Source organism: Rhinopithecus bieti, unplaced genomic scaffold (genome assembly GCF_001698545.2).
Source record: "Rhinopithecus bieti isolate Rb0 unplaced genomic scaffold, ASM169854v2 scaffold_38779, whole genome shotgun sequence".
Lineage (NCBI taxonomy): Eukaryota > Metazoa > Chordata > Mammalia > Primates > Cercopithecidae > Rhinopithecus > Rhinopithecus bieti.
In genome coordinates this window covers 312,115-322,369 of record NW_016816249.1, presented here as the reverse complement: position 1 = coordinate 322,369, position 10,255 = coordinate 312,115, and the positions used below count along the sequence as shown (strand labels likewise).

General features: G+C 35.7%; 1 protein-coding gene across 1 annotated transcript; it reads right to left on the bottom strand.

Annotated features, from left to right (window-relative positions):
- Window positions 1-6,474: 6,474 nt before the first annotated feature.
- On the bottom strand, window positions 6,475-10,158 carry LOC108516932 (olfactory receptor 4F17-like). The gene is given in 2 exon segments (XM_017854686.1): window positions 6,475-7,446; window positions 10,075-10,158. Coding segments are annotated over 2 exon segments (1,056 nt in total).
- Between the last annotated feature and the right edge of the window lie 97 nt (window positions 10,159-10,255).

Below are 10,255 nucleotides of genomic sequence, written 5' to 3'. Positions count from 1 at the left end.
GATTCCTTTATCTTTGTATAATAACTGATTTTGTCTTTTTTCTAAAACTAGTTTTGACTTAAAGTCTGTTTTGTCTGACATAAGTATAGTTATTCCTACTCAGTTTGGTTTCTGTTCATGGAATATCTTTTCCATCTCTTTACTTTTAGTTAATATGTGTTTTACAGGTAAAATGCGTTTGTTCATGGCAGCACATAGGTCATAGTTAAAATTCATTAAGTCATTCTATATCTTTCAGATGGAGAATTTAGAAGAAATATATATTTTTTAAAAATTAGTTTAATTTAATTTTTTATTTTTATTTGTTTTTTGTAGAGATAGGGTCTCATTGTGTTGACCAGGCTGGACTTGAACCTCTGACCTCAAGCAATCCTTCTGCCTTGGCCTCCCAAAGTGCTGGGATTGGCCGGGCGCAGTGGCTCACGCCTGTAATCCTAGCACTTCGGAAGGCCCAGGTGGGCGGATCATGAGATCAGGAGATCGAGACCATCCTAGTTAAAACGGTGAAACCCCATCTCTACTAAAAATACAAAACATTAGCTGGGTATGATGGTAGGTGCCTGTAGTCCCAGCTACTGGGGAGGCTGAGGCAGGAGAATGGCATGAACCCGGGAGGTGGAGGTTGCAGTGAGCCGAGATTGCGCCACTGCACTCCAGCCTGGGTGAAAGTGTGAGACTCTGTCTCAAAAAAAAAAAGGGCTGGGATCATAGTCATGAGCCACTACACCCAGCCCCTAAGTGGATATTTAATCCATGTCCATTCAAGGTTATTATTGTCTATATTTGATATAATCAAATACCTAGTCATTCTGTAAATTATTTTAATAGTTTCAAATACATTTCTTATGTTTGTTCTATTTGAATTATTTGAATCAGGATCTAAAGAAGTTTCAAAGTTACATTGGTTAATATATCTTTTAGTTTTAAAACCTGTATGAATTCCTTCCTCCTGCTTTCTCGCTCTGTGTATTTGCTGAATAATCCAGGATATTCATCCTGTTGAATTTTCCATACCTTGTGATTATCTTATTAAATCCTATAGTGTTCTTGCATGTTTCTCCCTTCCACATATTTCCTGTATATTGTCATAAAATAGAGATCCTTTGCCGTTTAGGCTCATTTCTAGTTGGTTCTGTGTGCTTTGTATTATACTTTATGTGTATTCACTTCATGTGGTATAAAACTTTATCAGTAGGTTGAGGTATTTTCAGCTGATTCATTTCATGTAGATTTTCTTTTGAAACAGTTACTCATCATTTTAGCTTCTGTTGGTTATCTTAGGCCCATTAATTCACTGGGTTCCAAATGAATTTGACTGTATGTTAGTGTCCCATGAAACAATTCTTTTCTCTGATGTTATATAACTTAATTAAAATGCCAGCTCTTGATTTTTAGCAGTTGTAGTTTTTTTCTATTAATTACATTTTTAAATTACATAAAACAGTTACATGATTTCAAAATCAAAAATATAAAATAAGATGTATTCAGAAAAGCATAGCTTTTATCCCCGTGCCTTGCCGTTTCCTCCTTCTGCCATGAAAAAATTATATATGTATCATGTTTTTGCCATTTTAAGTATGCTTATTTAAATATTTACAAAATGTATACTTATGAGTTATATATGCATGTAAATCCAGTGTATATATCCCTGTCTTAACATAAAAATAGCATTCTGGTGTCAATTTTTTGATTTTTTTCAGTTAAGATATACCTTGTAGATTACTTTAGAGTTGTATTTGGAGATGTTTCTCACTCATTTTATAGCTGCTTAATACTCTTTTGTGTACAAGTCATGCAAGTAGTACTTACTAATTGTCATTTGGTTATTTTCCTTTTTTTTATTTTTGAGATGGAGTCTTACTCTGTTGCCCTGGCTGGAGTGCAGGAGTGCAGAGGTGTGATCTGGGCTCACTGAAACCTCTGTCTCCCAGATTCAAGCGATCCTCGCACCTCAGCTTCTTAAGTAGCTGAAATTACAAGTGTGCACCACCACGCCCGGCTAATTTTTGTTTTTTTGGTAGAGATGGGGTTTCACCATGTTAGCCAGGCTGGTCTTGAATTCCTGGCCTCAAGTGATCTGCCCGCCTCAGCCTCCCAAGTGCTGGGATTACAGGCATGAGCCACCACGCCCAGCCTACTTTCCATTCTTTACTATTAAAAAAATGCTTCAATGGATAGACTTGTGCATCCATTATTTTGTATTTTTGCCAATATATCTTTTGAATAGAAGTAGCATTGCTAGACCAAAAGTCAGTAACGTGTAAATTTTTGTAGATATTGCCAAGAGGTTGTACCATTTTGTACTCTCACCAACAATACAGAAGAGTGCTTCTCTGTACAGTTTCATCAACAGGTTGTATTATTAAATATTGAGGTCAGATATTTGATATTTTATAGGTTAGAATTGATATTTAAGTATCATTTTACTTTGCATGTCTCTTAATCTGAGAGACTTGAACCTTTTTTCATATATTTAAAGATTGTTTAACAGATGCTGGTGAGGCTACAGAGAATGGGAAACACTTCTACACTGCTGGTGGGGATGCAATTTAGTCCAGCCACTGTGGAGAACATTCTGGGGATTTCTCAAAGAACTAAGAGTTAAACTACCACTCAATCCAGCAATTCCATTACTGCATATATGCCCAAAGGAAAATACATTGTTTTACCAAAAAGACACATGCGCTTGTGTGGTTGTTACAGTGCTATTCACAATAGCAAAGACATGGAATCCACCTGGGTGCCCATCAACTTTGGACTAGATAAAGTAAATATGGTACATATCCACCACAAAATATATGCAGTAAGAAGAAAGTCATATCCTTTGCAGCAGCATGAATGCAGCTGGACGCCATTATCCTAAGCGAAATAACACTGAAGCAGAAAAGCAAATACCACATATTCTCACCTACAAGGGGGAGCTAAACATCGAGTACAGATGGACAGAAAGATGAGAACAATAGACACCGTAGACTACCAGAGGGAGGATGGAGGAAGAGGGAAAAGAGTTGAAAAACTCCCTTTTGGGTATTATTCTTGCTACCTGGCAGGTGGAATCATTTGTACTCCAAACCTTAGAATCATGCAGTATACCTTTGTCTCAAACCTGCACATGTACCCTCTGAACCTATAATGAAATTTGAAAGAAAAACCCCAAATATGGTCATTGTAGGCCAGAAGCTAAGACGTGGTATAACTGAATGGTTATTAATTAGGAACAGACATAAAAGTAACAATCTCTGTGCTTGATTTTAAGATCAGGTCTATGTGCCATATTTTATCTAGTCTAATATTGATGGGCATTTGGGTTGGTTCCAAGTCTTTCCTATTGTGAATAGTGCTATGATAAACATACACGTGCGTGTGTCTTTATAGTAGAATGACTTATAATCATTTGGGTGTATACCCAGTAATATGATTGCTGGGTCAAATGGTATTTCTAGTTCTAGATCCTTGAGGAAACACCACAATGTCTTCCACAATGGTGGAACTAATGTACACTCTCACCAACAGTGTAAAAGCATTTCTATTTCTCCACATCCTCTCCAACATCTATTGTTTCCTTTTTAAAGATTGCCATTCTAATTGGTGCTAGATGGTATCTCATTGTGAGTTTGATTTGCATTTCTTGCAGCCATAAAAAAGAATGAGTTCATGTCCTTTGCAGGGACATAGATGAAGCTGGAAACCATCATTCTCAGCAAACTAACACAAGAACAGAAAACCAAACACCACATGTTCTTACTCATAAGTGGGAATTGACCAATGAGAACATATGGGCACAGGGAGGGGAACATCACACACCAGGGTCTGTTGTGGGGTGGGAGGCAAGGGGAGGGATAGCATTAGGAGAAATACCTAATGTCGGTGACGAGTTGATGGGCGCAGCAAACCACCATGGCACGTGTATACCTGTGTAACAAACCTGCACATTCTGCCCATGTATCCCAGAACTTAAAGTATTAAAAAAAAAAAAAAAAAAAGACCAGACCTAATTCAGATAATATGTATGTATGTGTGTATATGTGTGTGTGTGTGTATTCATATAAGTAACATATGTTACTGCATAGATTCAAAACTTTTTTGCCTGCCTCTTTCCCAGGGGAGGGGTGCCCATAACTTCTGTTCAAATTTCAAGAGAAATTCTGAATATATTGGTTTCTCCCATGGCATTGTACATATTAATGCACTTAGTAGTTAAATGAATTATGAATAAATTGGGGTAAATTTTACAAATAAATGCAAAATAAAAGTTTTTTGCCTACAACTGTAAAAAACAAGAAAAAAAAGACTCTCCTTGTGTATGAACTGTAAGTTTATCTCTTTTGCCCATTTTCCTATTAATACTTTGGGTTTTTTTTAGAAGTTCCATATGTGTTAGAACTACTACTTTAATATGTGAGTTATAAGTAGTTTCTTCTCACTTATCTTTTAACTTTTCTGATAACTATGCATTAAAAATTAATTTGATAGTCAATGTTATCCATCTTTGTCATATTCATAGATTATAAAAACATTAACTTGTTTTCTTTTAATGTTTGTAGAGTTTTTTGAAAAAAGAGTTATGTCTTGAGTTTACTTAGAGATTGTCCTGGCATTTGGTGTAACAAATAGATTAAATATATTTTTTCCATATTGCTATCCAATTATCCCACCATCACATTAGTAGGTCTTTCCCCCCTGCACTGATTTGAGATACTGTCATTATTATTTACTACTTTTATTATGTGTTTTTAATCTGCTTATGAATTTTCTATTCTACTTTTCCTAAGATAAACATAATTTTAACCCTCTTATCATCTGACTCTCCTTATCTAATAATTCAAGTGACATTTTGACAAACTGGATTCTTTTTTCTTAGAATATTTAATGTTCAATTTTATTCTGACTCAGTGATTCTCCCTGGAAAGAGAGGATATTTGTCAGAATCATTTGTTAAGGATTTTTTTTTTCAATTTATATTTTCCTTTACTTCTATCTTAAATTTTCGGCATACCTTCCTAGGGCGGTAAGGTGGAAGTATGAGTACATACTTGCACACAAATATACACACTTCCACTTACAACTACAGTATCCTAAATGAGCATCTGTTAAGATTGGAATGTGTCATATTTCATAAGAATGCTGGGAAAAAATCAAGGTTGAAACTTTTGGCTTTGTTGATATATAGGATTTTAATAGTATCTAATGTTTATTAATGCTTAATATGCCTCAAAGTGGGCTATTTGATTTATATCTATTTTGTCATTTTCCTTCATAATAACCATGCATAATAGGTATTATCTCCTGTTTATAAATGTAGAAACTAAAACTTATGAAAACTAAGTAATGTGTCCAAAATCGTGATTAAGCGTCAGTAGAGTTAACTCAGCGTTTTTTTTTTTTTTTTTTTTTTTTGGGTTTTTATTTACTTTAAAGCCTGTGCTTTTAGAAATTAAACCATGGAAAAATGAGCATGGATGGATCCAGTAACATACTTTTTTTTTTTTTTTTTTTTTTTTTTAGACAGAGTCGTCACTCTGTTGCCCAGGCCAGGCTGGAGTGCTGTGGCATGATCTTGGCTCACTGCAGGCTCCGACTCCTGGGTTCACGCCATTCTCCTGCCTCAGCCTCCTGAGTAGCTGGGATTAGAGGAGGCTGCCACCACGCCCAGCTAATTTTTTGTAGTTTTAGTAGAGACGGGGTTTCACCATGTTAGCCAGGATGGTCTCGATCTCCTGACCTCGTGATCTGCCCGCCTTAGCCTCCCAAAGTGCTGGGATTACAGGTGTGAGCCACTGTGCCCGGCCCCAAGTAATGTAATTTGTGCCACATGATGAGAGACTGGATCCCTCTAAATTCTTTCTACTGCTTATGAGCAGTTATACCACAGATGTCAAATACCTAGAAGGCACATTTCACATTGGCAAAATTACTCTTCCAGTCACTCCTGATAATGCCCTTCTGGATTGCGGGTTGTTACAGTGGTGGGAGGGTGAAGTATGAACGCTTATAATGGGAGGCATTTGTTTTTCAAACCTCTTAAAAGTTGACATATATCTCCTTACCACTAAGCATATATTTTTTAAATTAAGCATGTGACAGTTCTTTTTTTATGTTTTTCACAAAATGGACCAAATAAAAATAGTAAAATATTTATAAGCTAGGCTGTATTTTCTCTCCTTTCTTCTACTAAACTTCTACTAAACACACAGGAAGGTACAGGTGTACACAAATACTAATATGTTTATGCCTTTCTTTGTTCTAAGAATTAACAAAATAATATTTTGAAAGCATGATAACTTTGTATATTCCAAAATATAACACGCAAGTTGTTGAAAGATAAATTGAGGCAATGTATGTGAAAGTTCCTAGACGATTACTAAATTATATGGGAATGGAAGGCACAATTTTCATGAGCTTTTACTAAATAACTTACCAATTTCACTATATTTTATGTCATTATCTGAGATTAATCTCACAGTTATATAAGATTTAAGACTTTACACTAGAATGCACATCCCATTTTCTCAGCCATCTTATTGCCGTCTTCATGTCTTTGTTCCTCAGTGTGTATATAATTGGGTTCAAGAGAGGGGTGATCACAGAGTAAAATACAGCAAGGAATTTATCTAATGACTTGATGGGGAATGGCTAGGCGTAAATAAAGACACATGGTCCAAAGAACAAAAGAACTACTGTGATGTGAGCAGTCAAAGTGGACACAGCTTTGGATGACCTATCTGAAGGGCGACGCTGGATGGTCATTAGGATGATAGTGTATGAGACGATTAGAAGAACAAAAGAACACACGGTGAGCACACCACTGTTAGCAATGACCATAATATCTAGCTTGTAGGTATCTGTACAGGCAAGTTTGATTACCCTAGGAAGGTCACAATGAAAGCTATCGACCTCATTGGGACCACAGAAGGGTAAGTGAACGGCAAAGGCCAACTGGCTCACTGAATGGAGAAAGCCAATTCCCCATGCAACAGCCATAATGCCGACACGTGCATTGCCACACATAATTGTAGTATAGTGCAGGGGTCTGCATATTGCTACATATCTGTCAAAGCTCATGACTATGAGGATTACCATCTCACTCCCACCAAAGAAGTGAAGGAGAAATATCTGAACAAGGCAGCCCTTGAAAGAGATGGCTTTGCACTGGCTGAAAAAGTCAGTAATCATCTTGGGGGCTGTGACTGAAGACAGAGACAGATCAATGACTGAGAGGTTGGCTAGCAGAAAGTACATGGGAGAGTGAAGGTGGGAGTCAGATACCACTGTTATGACAATAAGAAGGTTTCCAAACACGATTCCTCCATAGAATACAAAAACCAACACAAATAGGAAGATCTGGAGTTCCTGAGAATCAGAGAGACCCAGAAAAATGAATTCAGTCACTATGGAATTATTTGTTTCACTCGTTGATTCATTCCAGGAAATAGCCACTTCAGTTACCTTGAAGAAGAGAATGAGAAGGAAGTCAGAATTATTATATTCAAATTCAAAGCCTCATTTTGTTTCATTCTGCTCACTCTTAAACAGTGACTTTCTATACTTGATTACTTAAAGACATTCAGAATTCAACAACCAAAGATCATAATTTTATCTCACACTATTTCCCTGGCTATGCCTTATAATTCAGGTACCTTGATCTTCTCAGTGTCTCCATTAATGTTAGGTTTATCCCTAATATAAAATACCATTATTTATGCTTGTCTCTCTGCCAGATTAAGTCTATGCCACAACCCTATGTTTATCTCCTTTTTCTTTGAACTACAAAACAGTTTGTAGCACACATGTTATTTGGTGATATTAAAGTTCTTAAGAGAAAAAAATAGGCCAAAATGAAATGAAAGATAAAAAATAGAAAAAAGAAAAAATAATATCATAAATATAATACTTAAAAGAGAGGATAAAAGAATAGGAAATTCAAAAGTGAAGTGAGAAAAGGAAAATGCAATAAAGTTTAAATGAGAGAAAGTGTGAAGGAGTTTCATAGGAGATGAAATTGGTAAGATATTTTGGAATGCTTTCTAAAGGATTTCTGTTTTATTATAGAGACAAAAACTAGTGAAGAATTTTGAATGATTGTTTAATTTAGCTCTGGACTCTATGTGAATTGGAAAGGAAGGAGCTTGGGAATGAAGCCAAGTAATTATTTTAAGCCTAACAATAGGTAATAACTGCAGGTTGTGGTTGTGTGAGCAGGAAAGGGGTGAATGAAGACCTGTAAGATCCCATCGAGCAACATATTAAAGTGGTTAAGATGTGAGCTTGTGTGCCAGGAGGCTTGTGTTCAAATCCTGGGTATATCTACTATGTATCTGAATGACCTTAGACAAGTTACTTAAGTGATTTGAGTCTTATGGCCACATCCAGAAAAGATAGGTGATAATAGCACAACTTTATAGAAGTTCTGTGAGGATTGGATATGACCAGGTATATAAATTTTCTAGCAAATAGTAATGGTCAATATGTAATAGCCATTATTAAGGTACTGATAACAAAATATTTTTTCAGCAAGATGTGGAAAACAAAAAAACGTTATTCCAGTGTCTTTAGTCTAAGTAATTGGGAACATTGTGATGGCTTTAACTCTGATAATAATTATCACAAGCACTAGTATAACAATATTTTAGATAGAGATCCCTTTTAGAAGCAGAAATAAATACAGAAAAAGGTAAAGGATAATGATAACTGTCTAGACACGAGGAGGTATTGTTGGGGCATCTTCGTAAGTTGCTGTCTGCTAGGTGAGAGACTGAACACTGACTTCTGGGCATGAGTTGAGAGCCATTTCAATTGTGTATGGAGGAGAGAAAATAAGTACTGTTTCAAGAAGTTTTGCAGTGAAGAGAAGAAACAAATAAAAGTATCCTGAAGGTGAGGTATAGCCATATTAACAATCTTTAGTTTAGGTGTAAGAGTTAATGGGCAAGTAAGATGTAAAAGAGAGAAGTGGAAATTGATGACTAACATTCCATGGGAGATGTGAAGGTATAGAGTTTACACTTGGCATTTTTTTGGAGGAATACTGTTATTTGTTTTTTGCTGTTTTTTAAATCACAGTAATTCATAGTGCTTGGAAATTCCACTTTTCTCTTTACTACTCTGAATCCCATGTCTTAGTCTTACACACGCAAGCAGCATATTACTGTTTTAAAGTCCTATAAAATTTAGTGATTCTAAATATTTTAAGAATAAAGAGAAGTCTAATAGTGGAATAAATTGTCAACATTCACTTCAGTTCTCTTCTGCTTAGCACAGTAGTAAATATAATCTATACTAATCATTGACAGTACAAATGATAGGATTTTTATTGTGAGATAATTTCTGTCCTGACTGATTGGTTGAACTGTTTCTTTTGAATCAAAGTGTGCAATTTAGAATAGACCTTAGATATGTGTTGATATAAAATTAATTCATCTCATTGATTGACAAGGACAAACTTGAAATTATATCTCCACATGAAATATGCCAAGGATGAGGTTGACCAAGGGTTCTCATCTGTAGCAAAATACTTTCTATCATGGTTGTTAGTAAGAATTCAGGAATGCTTTTCTTTAGCAAAAAGAATTTCTTGCTAATGTAGTTAAGACATCTCTCTCCTGAATTTATGCTGCGGAGGGGATCCTTCACCACCATAATTCTTTCAAAGCTCATTTCTGACTTTTCAAAAATTATTCAAAAAAATTTAGAAGAATTGTATTTATTCTAAGTCGAACATTAAGTTTAGGCCCATTAAAGGAGTTCTTCAGAATCTTATGCACTCATTGTAGCAACCAGGAAGAGCCAGTCACTGTTGAAAGGTAAAATCTTTCATGCCGTAGATTATTCTTGGAATTCAACCATTAGAATTTTGCATTTACAAAAAAAAACTTTTACCTAGGTTTAAAGAAAAATGCCTTGTGTACTTATAATAAGTCTCAGTAAGATGGAAGTAGGCATTTGGGTTCTGGCACAAATTCACAGTGTGATCATGGGAATATCATTTAAAAATCTCTGGGCCTTAGCTTTCCTGTTTTAAATGAGTTTATTCCATCAAAACTCTAAAATCCTCACAACTCTAAGTATGATTTGTACCTTTATGTGAAAGAAGTGCCCCAAACCAGGTTTCACTGGTATTATAAAAAGGAGGGAAGGAGGTGGGCAAGAAACACCGGACATAGGGAAAGATGGGGAAGAGGACCATTAAATGGGGGAGAAAAGAACAAATTAGCCCAGAAGAGTCAGGAGGAAGACTCGACAATTGTTGCCAGCATAA